The sequence below is a fragment of the Falco cherrug genome, chromosome 1 (assembly GCF_023634085.1).
Source record: "Falco cherrug isolate bFalChe1 chromosome 1, bFalChe1.pri, whole genome shotgun sequence".
Taxonomy (NCBI): Eukaryota; Metazoa; Chordata; class Aves; order Falconiformes; family Falconidae; genus Falco; species Falco cherrug.
Window position 1 is genome coordinate 54,805,227 of NC_073697.1, and position 22,473 is coordinate 54,827,699.

At 37.7% G+C, this 22,473-nt stretch overlaps 1 protein-coding gene across 3 annotated transcripts in view; it reads left to right on the top strand.

Annotated features, from left to right (window-relative positions):
• The window catches only part of CC2D2A (coiled-coil and C2 domain containing 2A), a 66,258-nt gene that overhangs the window by 2,368 nt on the left and 41,417 nt on the right, over nucleotides 1-22,473 (top strand). For 2 of the 3 annotated variants that reach the window (XM_055701000.1, XM_055701001.1), the window contains exons 3-13: nucleotides 221-301; nucleotides 540-624; nucleotides 8,308-8,396; nucleotides 8,935-9,036; nucleotides 10,871-10,972; nucleotides 11,814-11,990; nucleotides 12,166-12,319; nucleotides 13,708-13,844; nucleotides 15,303-15,434; nucleotides 17,553-17,762; nucleotides 20,378-20,478. In XM_055701000.1, the coding sequence (XP_055556975.1) occupies nucleotides 221-301; nucleotides 540-624; nucleotides 8,308-8,396; nucleotides 8,935-9,036; nucleotides 10,871-10,972; nucleotides 11,814-11,990; nucleotides 12,166-12,319; nucleotides 13,708-13,844; nucleotides 15,303-15,434; nucleotides 17,553-17,762; nucleotides 20,378-20,478 (1,370 nt within the window). Of the gene's footprint in view, nucleotides 1-220; nucleotides 302-539; nucleotides 625-8,307; nucleotides 8,397-8,934; nucleotides 9,037-10,870; nucleotides 10,973-11,813; nucleotides 11,991-12,165; nucleotides 12,320-13,707; nucleotides 13,845-15,302; nucleotides 15,435-17,552; nucleotides 17,763-20,377; nucleotides 20,479-22,473 lie in introns of those variants that run through there. The other variant, XM_055701002.1, reaches the window with a different exon arrangement.

Below are 22,473 nucleotides of genomic sequence, written 5' to 3' on the forward strand. Positions count from 1 at the left end.
TAATAGCAGTGGTTGCCACCTTCAGTTAGTTTCAGGACTGGGGCACGCCAACGGCATCACTGGGACATTTTATATATATATATAAAAAATACACACACACATATAGCGAAAGTTGCATAAACCATGTGTTTGGATAGACCAGAGATTACATCTGTGGGTCTGGTGTCAAGGCCTGCCTCTACCCCACCCCGCAGCTCCCTCTCTCCTCTCTCTGTGAAAGGAGTTCCTGGATGAGGACCCTGCCCAGGTGGAAATGCTGAGGAGGACCCTGACAGCTCGCAGGCACAGGAGACAGAAAACGGTGAACGGCCTCTGAGTTCCGCCCCCCACATCCCCCCGACGGCCAGGCCCAGCAGCCGCCCCGCACTCCTTCCGCCGGCTGCCGGCGGGCCACCACAGCGCACGCGCAGCGCTGCCAGCGTCACCGGCGCGCAGGCGCGCTCGTCCCACCGGCGGCGGCAGGGCCTGGGCCCGCCTCCTGTCCTGTCTCGGCTCCCCTCACTCATGCACCGTCCCTCGCCTTTTCCGTCCCCCTGCAGCTACCGGAGGCTGCCGGTCCCCCCGAGCCGCGGGCGGAGGAAAGGAGCCGCGCCAGCATGGCCGCTGCCCCTGGGGCGCCGCGTGGTGAGTGACTCCGCCGCGGGCGGGGCGGGGCCGGGCCAGGGGCGGGGCGCGCTCGCGCCGCGCTGCACACGGCCTTGGGCTCGCGGGGCGGGCGGGAAGCGGCGGCTTCAGCGTGCCACGCTCGAAAGGCGTGCTCCTCTCGTGTTTAAATATGAGGAGATTATGAAATGTGCTTACATAAAATACATGGTTTTTTAAAGGTGCTAACGTAGACGTGCATGGCTTTATTGCTGGGCTATTTGTCACGTGCAGTACTCTTCGGTCACGGATTAGGAGAGAGGGGAGCGATGTGGTGGGAAGCTGTTGGAAGTGAATGTCTAATCGCAGGCTTGGAAAGAATGGAGGTTGTTGGTACTCGAAAACTAATCTTCAGTGTCTTGGGTGGAATCTCTGCAATATTCCTGATGATAAATTCTTTGGACAACATTAATGTTGGGAATCTTAACTGCATGGTTTTATGGGTTTACCTACGTAAGATACATAAAAGCATTAATTAAAGAACAGAGTATTAACAACTCAATTAAATGAAAATCCAGTGAAGTATAAGCATGCTTAGTTTTTCATCAATATCAAGGTTTAACAAAATAAAAGTATGTATTGTTCTTAAACTCGTTTTAGCAAAATATGGTATTTGTTACAGACATCTGCAATTTAGGGATGTTTCCAGCTTTTTCAAGGTCTGTGTACTTTCCTTTTGAGTGTTTTCTGAGACTTGCTGTCCCAGCTTGTGCTACGGTGCTGTTGACAGATGGAGTCCAAGCAGTTTTCAGGATCGATTCCATAGGGAAATCGAGACACCCTCTAGCGACGGTTATTTTCTTTTACAGAAGCTCATTTTCCACAAATAAACAGAGCAACACAGCAGTACTCAGGGAAGAAAACTAGCCATTAGTTCCCTTATGTCATAAATGTTTTTGTTTTGTTAAGTATTTTGCTCTGTTACTTGTTTTTGTGGCTGTGTCTGAAATCCATTTCATTCCGGTAATTTTGTATGATCAACTGAAAAGTACTGCATGTGATATTATGACTAGACTGTATCATTGGTTTACTTAATTACAGTATAGTTTATCTTTCTGATTTATTTCTTTTAATATTACATCTTAAATTTTGAGAAAGATTTCACCTTCAGCTGAAGTCTTCATGCATCTATCCAAAATTTCTTCCAATTCCCCCTCCCTGCCCTCGAATTCAATTAGACAGATTTGTAAGTAACCTAAATTTCCATTTTCTGTATGTTAAGCTTTTGAACATGCTGACACTGACATTCACTACTGTGTTGCCTAGTTATAAGGTAAAAGTGGCTTTCTTCACTACCTTTGCTAGGCTGATGATCTGTGTATGAGTTTCTGCTTATCATTGGCTTGCCAAGTGGTAACCGTTTAAAAAAATAATAAAATATAACATCTGCCACCATTTTCCAGGTGCTATTGAAAAATTCTGCAGAGGCTGTTTCCTCTACTATCTTATTTTGGTTTTACTTGAGTGTCTGTTATACTATGTTGCCTCTGTTCCTAGGCCTTTTTAGTTTGTTATGGTTGTCTCTGTATTTGTTTATTGTTTATGTTAAATTTGTGGTGTTAAAAACAGACCTGTGTTTATGAGAAGGGAACTGTATTTTAACACAAGTGGGAAGTAGGTAATGTTTGTGGATTTTTTTTGTGATGTTACTCAAATACTTGGTTCATTTTATGCTAGTGTGGTAAGATTATTTTCTCATTCTGGTCCCATTATGGCAAACTTACCTTGAAACATGTCCACCAACTATTTCTTCACTTAATATTCATCATAGTCTCTCTTTGTCCATGTTAGCCTTCCAAGCGTTCTGCCAGTCTCTACTATTCTTTAATGCACTCTCTTTGCAGAAAATCATTATTTTCCTCTAATCTAATTATGTATGTGCTTAGATGCCTATATAACTTTCTTAAATGGAAAGACTTAGCTATATGTTAGTCCGCTCGTCAGACTAATAAATTAGAGTTGCAAAAGAAGACCTGCTTTGAATAAAAAGCCGTATCTGATAGTTATTCCCTTGTGAAGCCAGGACAACTGCAGTGTTACAAAATCTTTTTCTTCATTGCCTGTTTTTTTGAATTTGTATAGTTATGTGGTTGCAGTTTCTGGAGGGTCTGACTATGTATTTATGTAACAATTGTATCCATGAAAAACACAAATGTGTTTCTAGGACCTATGCTGGAAGTTACCATTCCCTATTTTCTTTTAAGTAACTGATGCTTGGTCACAGCGTATGTCTGTCTGCTTTCATGCCTGGTTTCTGCACCGTGTTCAGATGTGGGATTGGTGTCAAGATACTTGCAGCAGTTTTGGGTCTGTGTCAGTGTAGAGAGCTCTGAAATCATACAGAGATCTAAGGCATTTGAGTGCTTCCAAGTGCAGGTGAAATCAAGGGAGAAACTTACTAGATGATGTTTTCAGAGTCTCAGCTTGGCTTAAGTTTAGTTTGACTACCCAGCAGGCTTATTAAATCTGCCCAAAGTAAAATATGGAGCTACTGTAGGATAATGACACTTCCAATGTAAAACATGGTGTTAAAGTTTTTTATACAGGTGAAGTAATGATTTCATGGATATTAGTCTTATTCTCTTACTTCAAAAATGTATTTTGAAGTTAAGCACAAATTAGTTGGCTGTAGAGCCCATTCACATAAGCAGAACAAAATTATATGTACAGAGGAATAAAGTAACAGAAGTGGGTTTTTATGTGTTCCTGTTTTTCAAGGAACCATGGTATCCCAAAATAATTGATGCATTGAATTAATTTTACTGCAACTACTAAAGCCTTAAAATGTTTTTTGTTATGTATAGAAAGGATAATTCCCCCATTGTCACAAGGAATTGGTTAATTCATAAAGAATTGTGCATACAGAGCATGAGTTCTGATACTTTAAGAGGTGATTAAAGTAGTGGCAGATTGTTTCTGCTCTATTTTGGCATGGTGGTGTTCTCTTTAACCTGGCTTGTCTGGAAACATTTACAAGCAATTGTCAAGTATTTCAGAAGATCAAAAGCAGATTCTGATCTGTTGCTTTCTAGTTCTCATTTATCAGAATGGAATTGAAATGAAGCATTTGCTCTAATGAAATAGAATATGGTTTTGCATGCTAACTGAACAGGATACAATGGTAGAAAAAAGTCACAGAAGGGAAATAAAAAAGTAATTTTAGACCAGTTTTTCCCTTTAAGTCATTACAAGTCTAAGTCTTGATACCTGGGTTTGTTTGGGGATTTTTTTGTTTGTTTTTTTTTACTTAAATAGTTATGGAATCTTCACTAGTGCAAGCTTTTAAGGGACTTATTCCAATCCTACAATACCCCAACATTTAAAAAGCTTTTCCAGTTTGTAATCACCTTCCTTATTGCAATTAAAGTCTGTCGTTTCCATGTGCAGCAGAAAGAAAGCCTTTCTGTATGCAACAGTCTTTTGTGGGCTTGAAGTTGTAAAAGATGTTGAAGCTTTTTCTCCATTCCAAAAACTTTTTAAAGTCAGTCTTTGAGCAAATGTGGCTTCTTGCAGTACTTGGGTGCATGTTTTATCACAGATAGACATTATTCTGTTATTCAAACCATTAATAAATGCTTTAAAGGCATTAGACTGAAGTAGACCCTGAAAATACCTCCTCAATACGGGGTTTGAATTTATTTAACTGTTACTTTAACTTTGTAAATGTGGTTTTCCAGTGACTTGCATGTGCCCTCTGCCCACCCTGTCATTTCATCAAAATACTGAGAGATGCCTTCTATAAGGCAGGCTCGAAAGTTGAGATGTATGCTTTCTCCATTATTTACAAGAATGGGTCAAATATATGTTGACGAACATTAAATTGGCTTGACACATATTGATCTTGGCTAATCTAGGCATTCTGTTCCTTGTTATTTTACTGTCTTTTAAATATTTACAAATAAGCCAAGTCTTTTTTGTAGAGTTGAAGTTGACTGGTGTGTATGCTTCTGTAGCTCACTCTTTCCCATTTCTTAAAAAGGTCACTTGCTCGGGATTTTGGAACTTGCCTGTTCTACATCATTTCTCAGAATCACCAGTGGTACTGATTTTGCTGCAGTCAGTTCGTTATTGGATACCCTGCAATGATGGCTTTTAATTATCTGTCTGATTAATATTTATCTAGATCTTGTCCTCTGTTTTGTCATTAATTCTTTGTTTTTACTCGTACTGCATTCCTTCTTAGAAAAGACAAAATGTAAACAGGCTTTTCTGTGTGCCATCTCTTAGTGTCTCCGCTGAGTATTTGCTTATTTCTATCTCTAGTATTCCTTATGGTAAGGAAGTAGTTATGAGATGCTTGCTTTCCTCTTATGTGTCTCATACTAGTGATACTCGCTTTGGGCCTTGTTCTTTCTTTTGAAAGCTTCCAAATAAAATGACTGCTTCTCTTCACAAATACAGGCAGTAAATATAGTAATTTGAAAAGATTAGGATTCTCCCAAATCTTTTGATGTTTCTGAGTAGAATTAGTTCTAGTGGGGTTTATCTTAATGTATTTTTCTTTTCTAAATGACAGTGGACTAAGGTCATCCTAGAAATTTGACTTTGGTATAGTAGGTAGCCTTTAAGTTGTATCTTCAACATGCAGCATTATCTGCTGCCAGTGGAGCTCTTGGAATAATATTGAATCAGCCATAACGCGATATATGTTGTGTGGCATTACCATTCCTAAGCTCCTACCCTTTGCTGTTTTATCTCCTTTTTATGAATTTAATGCCTTATATAAACCTGAAGTCACCCTTTACTTAGAACTTGGCAAACAATGTTCTTTTGTTAAGGGCAAAGAACGAATCTGTGTTTAGCTCAAAGAACTGAGAAGTAATGTAATTCTTTAAGTGGAGATAACTAGAAAGACTTCACTAGAATGTTATGTGTTCACAGATTAAAAATTAAAGAAAAAAAAAAAAGCCACACACCACAAAACGTATGTGCAAAAGGAGCTACGGTCTTCTCCTGATAATCTCCTTACAGTTGTTCTAGTAAAAGGGCCAGTGTGTTCTGTGCAGAATGATGGAGCTTCTTCTGGAAGTAAAAGCTAGTTACAAAAGTTCAGGAGAAAAAGTAAGCTCCTGAGAATTTCCAGGTGAACTCCAGGGCTCCAGTGAGACTGAAGAGGTCTGTGCAGATGGGGAGACAATTATGTAGCTAGAATCAGTTTTGTTAATGAAAGAATGATTAGGTCTTTCAAAAAAGAAAAATGCTTAAGTGATGACTTTGTGAGCTATTAGGTACCTAAAACTATGTTTTCAGCTAAAAATATTCTGGAGACTTTTATAAAAATGATAACCTTCACTCTTTTACAGTGGTAGTGCAATCCAAGAGAGGGAGATGGGTATCTGCTCAAAATACTGTGCAGAAAATGACCATAATTGTGTTTAATACATAAAGCTGCTAGAAGTGTTGCCATTTACTTACACATACAATCTCATTTATATTGTACATTTAAAAAGTTTTTTGTTTGTGTTTATATGAGAAGTGGATACCTACAACCCATGCTCTTTGTATATCTGACCCCAAGAGCATAGCTTCTCTGTAAACAACTGGATAAGTATTCATTCTTTTTATGTAGGTGTCAGGGAATACAGTAGGGTACAGGGTCACCCTACTAATATTTAGTGAATCTACCTGAAGAAATCATAATCTAAGAGGGTTTGATACAATGAAGATAAGGAGGAGGAATGCCATCAGTCCTTCAGAGGAGAAGGAGGCCCTGATAAATTTGTTTATCAAAGATGCATTTGCATTTGGTTTTAATTACAGAAGAAAAGCGTGGGCTTTTTGGGAGCAGCAGTTCAAAGGCTGCAAGAAACAGTAATTCTCCTTTTCCATAAACTTGATTACCCAAGTCGGTGTCCAAACCTGGTATTTACTATCTATCAAAAAATCTAAATATATGCTACTGATTTAATACTCAGATTTAGATGTTTCGCAGGGTCAGCAGAGAATACTTGATTCTAAAGGACATAGAGTTCTGATGAGTTCTTTGGGCTGGAGAGTGGCTTGTGGGATTTCTTTGTTTGTTTATTTGAAATCAACCTCGAGTACGGCTCTAGTGATGGCCTCCAGCTGGACTTAACACTACTCATCACAATACTTTGAGCTCAACAATTCAGCCAGTTTTGAGTCCACCTGCATATGTAGTCCATATTTCATCAGTTTCTTTAGAAGGGTGTTATAGGAAACAGGGATAAACAACATCCTGCTTTCCCTTCATCCCTTAACCCAGCTATCTCATCTCAGTAAATTGTCTCATTGGTCAGGTAGAAAGAAGTTTTTCTCCATCATAACTCCATGCTGATGACTCCCATTTTTCATCTTGTGCCTGACACACTTGGCAGTGGTTTCCAGGGTTACTTGCTCCACCACCTTCTTGGGCGTCAAGATGATGCTGACCAGCCTGTAGTTCCCCAGATTCCCCTCTTTGAAGACAGGAGTGATATTTGCTCACTTCCAGTCCTCAGGAACCTCCCTTGATCATCACCATGATTTCTAAAAGTAATGTAGAGTGGCTTTGAGGTGGCAGTTGACCAGCTTCCTCAGCACTTATGGGAACATCCCCTTAGGACCCATGGATTTGTGTATGCCCAGTTTGTTTAAATATGGCCTTACTTGATCTTCCTCTACTGAGGGTCACTTTTAGGTGCCCCAGGCTTGTCTGCTGGTTTTCCTGATGGCAATAAAAACTGAGATGAGGAAAGCACCGGCTACTTGGGTCTTTTCTGTGTATGCTGTCATCTGGTCCCCTGCCCCATTCGGAAGCAGGTAACCGTTTTCCCCAGTCTTCCTTTTGCTGCTAATACACCTGTAGTATCCCACCTTGCTGGTCATCACATCCACTGACAGATTCAAGTCGAGGTGGGCTCTGGCTTTCCTAAGCCATCCCTGCATTGTCATACAGTGGTGTGTTATTCCTTCCAGGTCACCTATCCCTGTTTACATTTCTTGTAAGTTTTCTTTTTATACATGAGTTGAGTTAGTTCGTCCATGTAGCCTCCTGCGAGTCTTGCTTGACTTCCTGAGTACAGGGACAGACTGCTCTGGAGCTTGGAGGAAGTGAGCTGTTGATTCCAGAGGGTTGGCACAAGTAGAGCTGAGAGTAGCTTTGTGTGTGAAATGGAAAGTTACTTGATGATGCTGTCAGTCATATATGGGACAAGGTAAAATGCATATTACTCTCTTGACCATACTAGTGCTATAGCACAAAAACACTGCTGGAGAAATTAGTATTTTGTCACTACAAGAAGCAGGTGGCTCTAAGGTGAAAAGGAAGCAAGTCTGTAAATTCTTTACTGTTCTGATCACACCTGTATCAGGATTTATAGCACATCACCATTCAAAATTAGATCTAGACAGTTCTGACTAACAGCTTATATAATGCCAGCTAATTCTTCATGTATTTTTAATAAGGAAAAAGAGTGTGTATATGCTTTACTTAAGGTGGTTTATAGTATATAATGAAAGGCAGATCCATCACAAAAAAATAGCAGTTAAATGATAGTCTGTAAGGTCTGGATTCCAAAGAATGTTTCGTTCCTTCACGTTTTGTCATGCCAGTTCTTTCTCTTGAAACATGGGACTCTGTATGGTAAATATAGTTTTATTTTACATAATTTTCTTTCAGAAAATATGTAATTTAAACATGTTACCGTGTTTTATCTGTTTCAGACTTGCCACCTGGTCCTTCTACACTGAGAACAGACTTTGCAGAATTTTCTGTTAGGGAACGAATGAGAGAGAAACTAAAAGCAGCGAAGGTGAGAATCTTTCAGAAGTCCTGTTTGGTTAGATTTAGTCTTGTAAGTACCACCCACTTCATTTTGCTTGCTTAGTGCTATGTGAATCTGAATTGGGATATTTGCTTTTTTATTTCTAATGCTGAAATAATACTTTGTTCATCAGTCAGTGCAGTTATTTTTCAATGTATTTCTATTGCTGTTTTTTTTTCCTAAAGTTTATATTTAATTTGTTTGTAATAATATAAACGTTATCATTGTTATAATTTAAATTATTACAATTATATAATTCACATCATTACAAGATCCTTCTGTGGTTTCTGTCAAAAAATTTCTTACACTAGTTTGAAATCAGTGGATTTCCTTGTAAGTTTATGGGGCCATTTAATAAGGGATATTAACACCTAGGTTTGTAAAGTCACTTAAGCTGATAGTTAAAAGATTCTGTCCCTAACACAAACACACATAAGTTGTTGAGTTCTTAGGAATTATTGTAACTGTGGTCTTACTATATTTCTATTATAGCTAAGCATTCTTTTGTGTGTGTGTGTGTGCTTAGTCAAAAGCAGAAATTAGTTTATTGCAAGAAGACCCCAGTCCACGACCAAGGTGTTTAAAAAGCATCAAAGAAAGGAAAACAGAAGTCAGATTGGATGAAGCGGTAAGAAGGTGCATTGTGTCTTGCTGTCCTGCTAATAAGAGAGTGAATGTGAAACATGAAATAAATCAAAGATTGCATATAGTCTTGAAGATAAGTTTGATTTATTTTAATGGGATCAAAATTATACTATTGTTTGAATTAGTAACCAGGAAGGAACCTTTCTGATTATTGCTTTTCATGTACATATTTAACAATAGTAATTTGCTTTCATTGTAATATAGACATCATGTGAAAATTCTGTCATTTACAGGTTCGTGACTTCGGTAGCATAAGATACCTTGAAGTATTTAAAAGTTACTGTAACAGAAAGGACCACTGTATTATAACTTCATATAAATTGGCACAGTGTAATTGCTAAAGGCTGTATATAAACTTTGTCATTGCACTGTATTGCATTTCCTTGTTACTATTTTATGTTTAGGCTTTTTTAGTATAAGCATGTTCTTTCTTATAAGATTAATTTTGTATTAAAAAAATAACAGAGGCTATGCCTGTGCAGAACTTGCACCCAGATCTCACCTGTAGAAAATGTGTTCCAAAGAACGTGTATGCCCAGGAAATAACAGCATGTAGCAGTAATGTTTTTATCTGGAATTCCAAACAATGTGAATTAGCCTGGCTACGTTGCTTGTCTAGGGGAGAATTACCTATCCATGTAGGTTGTGGGGAGGTTTTTGTCAACATTTCCTTATAAAATGTAATCATTAGCTTTCAGTTAAGTAGCATTGCTTCAGTATGTTTGTATTGGGAAATGTAGAAGTGATACTCTTATTAAAGTTGGTTACTAATTTTACATAAAGCATATCTGAAACCTTCCATGTGTTGGTTTTGTTTCCTGTACTCATTTACACATATATGGAGTATTGTTTTGTTGTTAAACAAGTGGCCATCAGATTACGAGGGTTTGAGATTTACTTTTTGCTATGATTATTTTGAAGTTTAGGTTGAATAGATGTGAACTTGAGAAATGTCTTCCTCTTAATCTAAGAATTCAGGCCACAAGGAGAAAAATGAGATAGAATGCTAGATGTGTTTAGGTTGGCTGAGCCTGATAAAAATCACTTTGAAGCACTTAAATGAACTTGCTGAAGCAACCTCAGAACCAGTGATGTTCACAGTGACCTGTGTGTAGGGACAAAGGAGGCTTCAGAAAACTGGTAATGGATAACTTTGCTGCCTTCTTTCTTGAAAAGGTAGAGGAGTATCACCCATGGAGTTTTAGAGTAACCTAGCAGTAACTGAGAGAGAACAAATAATGAAGTCTGTATTTAAGCACCCAAGCAAGGGAGTCAAACTTTTTTGAATAATACCAAATAGTTTTTTTCCTGATTGCAGCAGGGGCTGTATGAGAAGGTGGCCTTAGCTCCCTGATTCCTTGCCCTGGTCAGCAGTGTCTGTTGACGTCCTTGCCACTGCTGCCTGGCTTGTGCTGTCTGTCAGCCTCTCATTTGTAGACAAGGCTTTTGCATTGCTACCCCATTTCTCCCCCTTGTGGAGATTAGCTTGTGGTTGCTTGTGTTTGGGAGTGCAGAACAATGATCTCATCGGCAGTGAAGAATGCAAGCTAACAATTATGCAGTGAATCATTTCTTGATAGTCTACAGTCTATTTCTGGACCCAAAGGAGAAATGAGTTAAGTAATAATTAGATGTACCCTTTTAAGATAACTATAAAATCGGTATAATTGTTACCACAGTAACTGTGTTTCTTTTTGTTTGTTTTTTTTTCTGTGCAAATATAATATCTAATCTCTATATTCAGCTATTTGTCTTTTTTTTTTAATTATTATGGATCACAAATGTGTGCTATAACTTATGTATATATTTTTATTTAGTCTGATAATGATAAGTCTAGGGAGATGCAAGAGGAGGAATCCCACTTATCATCAAAAACAAAGTTTCGTGATTCTGTAAAAAAGCTTAAGCAAAAGTCAACAGTAAGTACCGATTCCTTCATTTCAATAACTGATATTAATTACTTTAAAACTTGATATGACTTCATAATTCTGTTTGGAGAAGCAGACAGAATTCAGTCTTAAGCAGTGAAAAGGCTTTTATTTAACCTAAAAATTCAAAAACAGTATATGCCAAAACCTGAAATATAAAAAGAGGACCTTATCAAATATAAGAATGGCTATGGGTCATTTGATTTATTTTTTTTATTATTTTTTTTTTTTTTTAACAACAACAAAAAAATCAAGTAAACCTATCTGGTTACAATTACTGAAGCTTGGAGGAAAAATGTTTCTTCTTTTAAATCTTTCTTTATTGAATACCACCAATTGGCAGTTAAAGCAATTTACAGGTTAGTATATTCATATTTATTAGGCACAAAATGTTGCTAGTAATTCTTTTATTAGAAGACTCAACCTAACACTAAAGGGGCCTGGGTCTTTCAGAGGCAAAATGTCATTAGAAATTTCTCTTCATATCATTCACCTGGATACCTGCGTTATGGCCAGAATTTAAACTTTGGCATTTCTGATTCACGTATTGTTCATATTTAAAACAATAAGCTGGTTAAAATTAAATGAGGTAACTCTCTCTAATAAAACATTGCAGGAAATATTTAATTAAGTAATAGTATAGCAATAGAGACAGTTTCATGTATCATTTAAAAAGTTCAGTCAGTTTCAACATTTGAATGAGGGTTTTTTTAAGATAAAGTAATTATTCTGTGACAAGTGTTTGTACATGCTGTTATTATTAATGGAAAGATATCTTCACTTGCCCTAAATTTCTGGTAAATATTATATTAATGTATCTTTGTCATCTTAGTTCCAGAATGATTTTCCTTCCGCTGAAGAAGCATATAATTTCTTTACCTTCAGTTTTGATCCTGAGCCAGAGAATGTAAAAGCTAGAGCCAGGAAGAGGAATGAATTAAATGAAGAGGAGGAAGCAGAAGAAGAATGTGTAGAAACCCATGAGGGTGAAGAAGAGGAGGAGGAAATGGTGTGAGCTATAGAATAAAAGTTCATATTTTTATTACGACTTCTTGAATTAATTTTAATAACCTAATACAAAATGGGAACTTTTGTTTCCTTAAAAATTCTCAAAGTGTACTTTCTGAAGATCTCCATTTTAAGAAATACATGAACTAACAGAGATGTTTGCACTTAAACTATAGGATGAAGATGTACGCCTAGTTAAAGATGATGATTTATTCGTTATAGGGCAGACAGCTGAAGATTTTCTAGTAATGAAACCTGCTGATTGTGAAAGCTACTCTGAGCAACTGAAAAAGGAAAAAGAATTTCTCTTCACTCCCAGCATGCTAGCAGGTATGAAGATAGTGCTTATCCATTTTTTTTCCTGGATTTTTGCATGGCATGGGGCACCCTTTGATCTGCTGACAAATCTTGTATCAGACAGTCTCTGTCAGTAGAGAGATACCTAATTGTGGTTTTCTGACACTGATCATGCAGTCAAGTCTGAAAAGGTTGGACAAAATGGATTTAACTAGGAACATGCACAGCTCAGCTGGTCATTAGCTGGAATGCTAGCAAGTGAACGTAGGGCACGTCAGTTGCTCTGGGGTAGTTACCTTAGTGCTGTCTATAGTAAATGCAAGATGGCTGGCCCCTTTTTCACTGGGGTTTAGCTATTTACATTATTTAACATAAACAACAGGTTACTGGGTACGTGCATTTAAGTACTAAGGGTGGCTTGTGCACTGTACGCTGTAACTTACAGGATTTATTCACTTGGCCACATCTGCATTTTTTTCAGTGTGGTAAGTTTGTCAAGAGTCATGTAATTAACATAAGGATTTTGGTGATTCAAGGGGTCCTTTTCCAAAAATTTCATTTTGTGAATTGGAAATAGTCAAGACTGATCATGTCTCTGACCTTTTTGCCTTATTTCCATAGAACTGCAAAGTCCTAAAAAATTGCTTCATGATATCACTTGCTATTTAATATTTGAACTGGAAGAAAAAGAAATTAGTCTGTCTGTGGTCTGTACCTGAATGGTATTGGCAGAGCTTGCAATGCGATATCAAAATATTTGACGTTGGGTGCCTCTGTTTTTTCATGTCTTGTAACTTGGTTCTGACAGTGTGGTCCCCTGTGTTCTGATTTAGGGGATAGTTTTTATTGTAACCCTCAGTGTAATCCCTCCCTGTTCTGTGATTGCTCCTAGCCCATACACACCAGTGAAATAATCCTGCAGGCAGGCTTTAAAGAATTCCACCTGCTGTTACTGGGCTAACATGACTTTTTAAGCATGTTCTGTATTTTATACAAGAGTAGCTTAAGCAAACTTTTAATAGTAATGCAGATTAATCTTAAGTTTTGATTTGTATGGGAAAGGCTTAGAAATGTTTGTCTAGTCAGTTGTTGCTGCTAAAGGGGATTGACACTGTTATGCAAGCAGCCATTAAAACTAAAGTTATTTGAAGTATTTTTTGGTGAGGAAATGTTTAATTATCTGTTTAGGAGACTTGTGACACTTTTATGACAGATTTAAACTGGGGATCTGTCCTGATTAATAACAGGACCTGTTTTGATTATGTATTTACTTCTTTTTTCCTAGTTAGGAAAATATTTGATAGCATGCTTAATATGCAGTGCCATTCATTTTAAGAGTGGCGTAGGCTCTTAGAGAATTAATACACTAGAACTACAGTTATATGATCTTTTACATGGTTTTCTGTTTAATTTCTCATTAGTGCCTGCTTCTGAGAAGATACCTAGAAACTTGCAGCCTAGGTACCTTGAGGATGAGGGTCTTTACACAGGAGAAAGGCCTTTTGTATCACAGTCTAATCAAAATATTTTAGAAAACAGAATACTCAGACAGGAGCAAGTAAGTCACTGCTACCTTCTTAGCTGTATTTTTTAAAACTCTTTATTTATCCATATTTTATTTTATTATAGTTAAGTAGATGGATGGTCATGGTAATATGGGGCTTTCATCTTTAAAATGTCTAGCAGTATCTGACATTAGCAAATGTGGGGTTTTGTAAGAGTGTGTTTTTTAGTGTATCCAAGTAGTCAGGGCACCAGACTGGGTCTTAGAAAACTGGTCTGTTTTCTTGGCTCTGCTTTTAGCCTCGTGGGGAACAAGTTGCTTCACTTGTATTGGCAGCTAAGGTCTGGCACAGGCAATAGGGGTAACTAAAATTAACTTTTTCTGTAACATGCTGTGAGAGATAGTGGTATGTATAAAGACTTAACAACAGTGACCAGCTCTTGCTTATTATTTACTAGAAAATCATAACAAAAGGAAACAGTTTGGAATTACTGTTTTCTGTGTCCACTGAAGGTAATATGAAGTAACAGACTTGTAGAAATTTACTGATCCATACTGTAAGGGCAATTAAATATTGGTATAGATTATCTGGAAAGGTTTTAGAATGCCTTTAGATTTTTAAGAATAACTTATGGAAACACCCAGGAAGTTGGCTTGGATATATTTTATCCTGCTGTATTATCCTCCTATACACAGGAAGGTGGGTATAGTTTAGTATAGATTTAAGCAGCTATGCAGCAGCTGCCCTTTTATATTTTATTGTGATTCTGCGAATTCTTTGTGGGCTAGCAGAGGCTCTTTGTGAATCAGATGAGGAGTGTTTGGATCTAAAACTTTTAACTGGCCACCTTCAACCCAGTTAATTTTCTGGTTGTCTTTACCATGTCACTACATCAGCATTTGGGTCTAGAGTCAGCTTAAGCCAGGTATGGGAATAAGAAGGCAGGCCAGCATCTTTCACCAGCTGGACTAGTTTAAGCTGGTTTTGAATCCAGGTCATGAGAGCAGAGTTTAACATGTGATGCCATCCATAGCAATTGGTCTATAAGATACTTACTTCATCTGCTTTCATAGAAGCTGTTTAATTAGTTCAGCTTGTGGACTAGAAGAGTTGAGAGATGCTTTGATAAATGAACTGAGCTGCCATGTAGCTCTTGTGTAAAACACCATAATTTTTTTACTATTAGTTTTTTAAGAAAACAATGTTTAAGCAAGGGATGTCTTGATTTTGTTCTTTTTTCTTTGTTTCTTTCAAATCTATGATACTGAATGTTGAAGAAAAAAAAAGTATGTTTAAAGTTTGAGCAAGCTCTTGGTCTTTTGATTTCAAAACTTACCTATAGTATATTTGAAGATTTAATTTTGTTATCTTAGAAAGCTGTTGGTTAATTCTATCACAACCAAGTCATAGTCACCTTGTATTCCATAATAGTTTTTCATAAGGATTATAATTTCTTAAGTTACTTTTTATGTAAAGTAAGAATAAACGTGAAAATAATTTTTTATTTGTAGGGGAAAGAGTGGTTTGGTGATGATGGCAGAGTCTTAGCATTGCCTAATCCAATTAAACAGTCTTCTACCAGGCCTCCGGTATTCTTACTGGAAGAAGGCATTGCACCAGAACTTGAAACAGTGTATCAAAAGGTAGGCATTGGTGTATGTGGTTCCTCAGACCCAATATCCCAGTTCTGCACCAGAAACACTGGTGAGCTGAAGGGTTTTGTGCTAAGAATCTTGAGTACTGACTGCTTTTCAGGGTTCCACAACCGGGCTTTAAGTGTGCTCTACTTTTTTTAGTGTATTCCATGCCTGTTTTTCTATAAGGATAACGCATACAAAAGGATGAAGAGTTCAGCCAGCAGTACTGGTTAAAATAGTAAGGTGTCAATCCATGGCAAACTCCTTCAAGTCTGTGAGTCACTAAGGTCTCTGTGAGGCTCCCTTGGACATTCTCATGCCAAACTAAAGTAGTTCTTGTGTTAGTGTATCTGCAAAGCTCCTCGTGCTAAGGAGCTGGTCGACAGTCTATAATTCAGGGGTCCTCAAACTACGGCCCGCGGGCTGGATACGGCCCCCCAGGGTCCTCAATCTGTCCCCCAGCATTTACAGAACCCCCCTGCCCCCCCCCCCCCCCCCGGGGGTTGGGGGGGAACCAAGCAGCCGCAGATGGCTGCCTGCCACTTCATCCGCGCGCTGGGCCCCTGGTTAAAAAGTTTGAGGACCCCTAGTCTGCATGATCAGGACAAAGGTGCTCTCTGCAGCTTAAAAGAGAAATAAGTGAAGGGCATTAGTGGAAACTCCTTTAAAATAAGTCTTTGCATGCAGTTCACTCATGTAGAAAGCAACTAATTTTGAGTTATGTTTAATCAGTTTAGATTATTTTTCTTTTTTTTATTATTTTTCCCTCAACCACAGCATACCTGCCCTGGAAAACAGTAGCTACAGTGTGCTATCAGTCAGTACAAATCAAAATAAGTTTCAGTTAAAACCATTTAGCAAGCTTTAATTGTATAGCTTGTTGGCACTCTACTACCCCCTTGTAAAAACTGTGACTTTTTAAAGTAGATTGCTCTTTTGGGACACACAAGTATTTCTGCCTGCTGCTGTTGATACAGATTTGAATGTTGCCCTTTAATTGATGATGGTTACAAATACACAATTCTAGGATGTGTCCAGTTACCATGTATCTGTGCATGGTGTTTCTGCATTCAGAAAAAGAGATTGCTACTTAGATCTTGGTAATGGTCCAAGAGAGCTTATGTTTCAAGAACACGTTTACATGAATAGTGACATATAAATACCCAAATTGGTGCTGTAAGAAAGACATTAAGCTTAGAGGTCCTTTATGGGCAGGAAAATAGTTAAAGCATAAGGAATATAAACTGTCATTTTAATGACAGATTATGTCATATTAAACATTTTGATGAGAAATTGAACATGGAAGGATCAGATGTACTTAAGTGTGTTTTGTGTCCATTTATACCAGTCCTGTAAAAGAGCTATGCAACTGCTGAATTCCCCTCTCAACCCCGCTTTTTCCAGTTCTTATAAAAGGGCTGCAACAAACACTGCATAACTAACAACTTCATCTTTGACGGTACCAGAATATCTGTGATTAATCTCTTTTTGAAGAATTCTAAGAAAGGAGCAGCAGTAGTCAGGCAGGAAGCACTGCTAATTCTCTTCTGATTTCAGTAACCTGAAGATATAAGCCATGATTGCCTTTCAGTTGCAGTGGGTTGAAGCAGACTCTTTTAAGCTTTGTTGCTGAAAGCATTCATTGCGCTTTGTTGGTGTCAATTTCCCTGGCATTAGAATGGGGAAGCAAATAACATATTTCCTCTTCTGCACAATCCAAATGGTCTACAAGGAAAGCTGCTTTCTGAGAGCTGGACTGTTTACCTTAGAGCTTAGTTCTAGGAGGAAATAAAGTGATACTAAACAAACAGGTAAAAAGAGAATAGGCTTTTCTTTTTCCAGTGCAGTGTCATTGTCTTCATTGCTCAGCAAAATGTGCAATACAGGCAGATGACTTCTTATTTCAGCCTCATATGGGCTATCAAAACTGTTGTATAGAATACCCATGGTAGTTTTATGCCACCCACTTAATAAATCAAAGGGATTACTCCGGAAGCCTTTACAGTTTAAGACCCAACAGCTGTATGTAGGCAGTGCTAAATGGGTCACTTTCTGTCACAGAATCTTTTTGCAAGATAGGTTTGTTGGGGCTTGTGAATCCATTTTCTTTTTTTTTTCTTTCAGGCAGTAAAAATGACAGCTGCCAATCAGTGTCTTGTTGGACCTGGAGATGTTCAGGGGCTGTTTCAATTGGATATTGATATTTCTGGACTAATATTCACTCATCATCCCTGTTTTAGCCGTGAGCATGTGTTGGCAGCTAAATTGGCTCAGTTATATGATCAATATTTAGCAAGAAAACAGAAGAATCTTACCAAACTTCTCACAGACAAGGTATTTCTCTTCCATCGTCACAGCTTATTGAGATAATGATGTGACAGAGTAAGTTAAAAGCTGAATTTGTTTCTTCAGAGTAGGATGATGAAATTCTAATTATATCTAATGAATGGCATTTTGTCAGAAGGTAAAAACCTAAATGTTTCACCTAGGTTGCTGTGTGTTCATGGAGAACTGCATTTTGAAGTTTATGAATTTCATTGATCTTCTATTTAAAATGAACTCTGTGCAGGTTCTGAGGATCAAGGGGGAATCCAATTGTTAGAACACAATAATGTTTACACAGTATTCCTTAGAACACACAAAATGTTTTCCAGTGAATAAAAGGTAAGTCTTTACAGGATTGTGTACGGCAGCTTTGACAGGCAGACAGCAGAAGACAGTATTCAAGGATGGAGGGAAGTTTATTTTCGCTTGTTGTTTAAAAGTAAAAGGAAACAGTTTAATTTCACCAGATTCTACAATAGTTGATGACCCATTTTCAGGTATATATCTGTGACAGATGTTGTGTTTTAAATACATACTGTTGTCATATTTGCTGTGTCACTCGTGGCACAGCAAAACCCTAGGCTGAATGTAGACTGTTCTGGTCCTGGCTCTGTTACTGACTTCCTGGATGACCCCAGCTGGGCTGCTTACACTCTGTGTGCCATCGCTTTTCCTCCATCCGTACATTGGAAGTAAGGGTAGTGGTCTTCTCTGGTGTAAATTTGTGCATGAACGTTAGATGTTGTTAGTACAATTCTAATATCATCAGGGCACACGAGAATTCTTTTAAAGTATTTTAAAATGGGTTTGAAATCTGAAAGGGTAACAGTTCTTTAGGAATGTGAGGTAAATATTGTGATACAACACAGCTTCATGTAGTAGGACTGATCTGTTAAAAAATAATTTAATTAAGTACATATAAATTCAGATTTCCATAAATTAAAGGTGATTATGATTTTCTACCTTAAAGGACTAATATAAGGGAAAAATCATTGTATGCAAGGTCATTTTTGTATTGGTGGAGTGAGGATCAGTAGGTGCTGTACAGATACTTCCGAATCAGTATAAAGCATTAAGTTATAGTTCTAATGCTGGACAAGTATTTCATACAGTGTCACAACATAATTTGTTGGCGTACTTTAGTCTGTGATTACTTTTGAAGGATTGGCTTTAGTTTTCCGTGAATCAGTGAAATAGGACTTTTAGGTTCTCCATGCCTGCATTACAGGAACATGCGTGTGGAAGGGATTTCCTCAGTGTTCCCACAATACTTTGCCAGTATTGTAGACAACTGCATAATATATTTCTCATAAATGGGTTTTAACAATTAGGTATCTTAGCCACCATTCTGCTACTGACAGGCAGTTGTAAAACTTGTCTCCTCTAACAGTTACTCTTTAATGGCCAGATTGTTGCAGCCAAATTGTTCTTAAGCCTAAACAACTCTTCCTCCCTTTTCACCTCCCTCCCTGCCATGTCCCAATGGACTTACCCACTTTTGGTGCTTGCTCTTTGTATCTTAAAATAGATCACCTTTCAGCCCTCATTTTGGCAGGCTAAAGAAACCACACTTTCTGTCTCCTTTTGTAAAACATGCTCTGTGTGCCCCAGATGGTACTAGCAGCTTTCGATGTGTTCGTTTATTCCAAAATTGCTTTCAGTGTCTTTTTTTCTATACCAGTGAGTTTCATGTTGCCCATGTATGTTTTCAGCTGTGTGCTTCCTGCTCTCCTGTTATATTGTCTCTCAACTTGACAGATTTGTTTAAAAATGATTTGCAATTTCATTGCATCTACTTTGGATGTAGTTGCTTTAGTCTCCTGCAGTGCCATTAGCCGTTCTGGTTTCACATTCAGTATTACCCTTAAGGAGACCTACAGTAACATAATAACTAAAATTTTAGTTCCTATCCTACTGCTGTTACTTATTTTTCTTTCTTCTAGTGAGTCCTTTACATTCTCTTGTCTTCATAGCCATGTATATTTTTGCATTCTCCTAAACCAGATCTCCATCTTCTGTATAATGATTTGATGCCTATCTTCAAAACTTAGTTGAAGGTGTGTGGTCTCTTGTCTTGACAGTACTACTTCAAAAGAGCTGTACCATTATTCCCAGTTGTCTTCTGTAAAACTCTTCTTCCGGTTGTTACATGCAATATGTGATGCTTAAATGTTTTGTTGGAAGGTGCCCAGCTTCTGTGAGGCACTCATCAAACCCACAATCCGCTCATTTTTGTTGTTTATTGATTTTTCTAGAGTTAGTGTCACTTCCTTGTCCCAAAAAAACTTTTTATAGAAGGCGAGTTTTTGGCAGTCACTTCCCCCTCCCCCTCCTTTGATTCCTAAGCTTTGAGAATAATCCCTAGATCAGTCTTTTCCCTTTGTTTTAGATCTGTCACAGTGATTAAAGTCAGTAAGTCTCCCTCATACATCCCAGGATCCTAATTAGAAATTCATCTTGAAGAGTCAGCACCTCACAGACATGGCAAAACCCTGTAAATACAGAATCAAGACAATTCAGAGTTTCGCGTTATGTATTAACTATCTCTTTCATGTCAAGGTGCTTTACACTGTATACGTAATAAACATCAAGCCATCTGTTAACTGTTTGTTTGTTCATTTAAGCTGCATGCTTTGAGGAATGCTGTGCAATGTAGTATAGATGGTGGTGGTCCTGGTACTCCTGTGGCACAACAGAGCATACCTGAATACAAAATCGAGATCAGGTAGGTATATGAATTCGTTAGGTCATCGTTTTTCAAAACTGTATTCTTTTTTTCCTTTCTATGCTGGTACAGAATATGGTTCATGTCAGACTTCTAAATTCTTCTGTAATTAACTCTAGAAGAATTTGGAGGGCTTAACAGTTCATACTGATAAGTTGAGTAAAAAAAACTATGAAGAAAATACAGCTTAGGCTGAAATCTTGATTCAAAGTGGTCTGATTTGATTGCCTTTTTTCAATTACTTAGTAGCTATTTATTGTTGTGCCTTGCACAATTAAAATTTAATTAAAATAAGGTTTCAGCAGACATCAGCTGGATGCATGAAGCTGTCACAAAAGTGCAAGTAACATAACTTTTTGAAAAGACAAAACCCCTAGTTTTTTCCATCTTCTTCCTTATTACACAAGTGTTCTTGATTCACTTCCCATTCTTAGGTATTTTGGCCATGTTTTTGCCAATGGGTTGATATACATAAAATGGTAAAATTTTGTTTCACAAGATTACAGTTATTGTTCCTGGACATTGACTGAGTAGTAAAAATATATTGCATTTTTTGGCTTGGTAGTGGAAGTTAGTATTGACAGGTGGATAGTGGTGAGCTGTAAGCATAAGCAGTATGATAAAAATAATGTTATTTTGAAGATTCATGATGAACAGCCTTTTAACTAGTAGATACTTAATAAAAACCTGAAGGTTTTTCACAATCTGAAGGTAGGCAATAATTTATTAATTTAAATAAACAGAAGCTTAAACTGAGGTGATGGGTCACATGATAATACAGTATTTTTTAGAAATAATTTTTTGATAAGTATTCTACTTTCAGCCTTGAAATCTATATCCACTTACACTTGCACATCCACTCACTACTCTTAGTTTGGGAGTTGCTTCTTCAGCTTTTCATCCTTCAAGTACACTGTCTTGTAATACATTGGTATCTGTACAGGACAAATATAGAAGTCTATAATATTTTATATTGAAGGACAAAGTCTTCCTTCCACTGAAAAAGTAGCTTTTATTAATATTTTTCTTAATACATTTGCTAGAGGACTAGTTGTGCAGTTACCGTACCAGTACCTAGGAGACAGGAGCTCTTGCCAGGGAAAACATGAGAATAGTCATGAGAAGGTTCGCTGTGGGAATGAGATTCTTGGATTTTGGCACCAACCCTGAGACTTGTTGATGTTTAATTCTGATTAGAAGAATATTCATTCTGGATATCTTAGTATTTTTCTAGGTCTTGAGTGCTTTAGTTTAGTGTCACAGTATTATGAATCAGAAGAAACTCAGCTGAAATCAGTGAGATCAGTGTTAAGTCATATGAGATGAGCTTGGCTGGGATTATTCTAGGGCTTTTCATATCTGTAATTCTTTCTGGCTGCAGCTCTGTTGTTGGAAGCTGTTACACATATGAGACTCAGATGGGCTCAGGAATTTTTACTACCATGGTGTTTAATACTAACTTGGACTACGTATGTTGGTAAAAACATCTGACCTGCCTTGTCTCTCTTCTAATACTGTATTTCCCTGATGGTCAATGTAGTACACTCATGAGAAATTACAGATGGGAAGAGAGTGTAGCATGGAAAATAGTCTGATTGTTTCCTCCACCCTCCAATAACATAACTGATGTGTACTCTTTGCTGTCTGAAGATCAGAGCTATAGTTTTCCATCAGTTTGAGGAAGAAATGTCATCTGAAGACAAAAAACCTTTGCAAATTAGCAATTTCATCCCTACTGTCCTCATTTGCTGAGGAGGAAGCCAACATATGCTGCAGATTTCAGGTTTCAGGTTTTTCTGGCTGATGCATTTTAGCAGAGGTGATTTTCTACTGAAAGGTCCTGCTTCCAAATTGAATACATTAAATAGGTGTAATTACTGACCTGTATGTTCCTCATGTCTTTAAACTTCATCTGGTAGACAAAGAAGAAAAAGCTGTTAAGCTGGATAAGTAATATTCAAACTGCTAGCTAATCGAGTGGAGAAGTTCCTCACT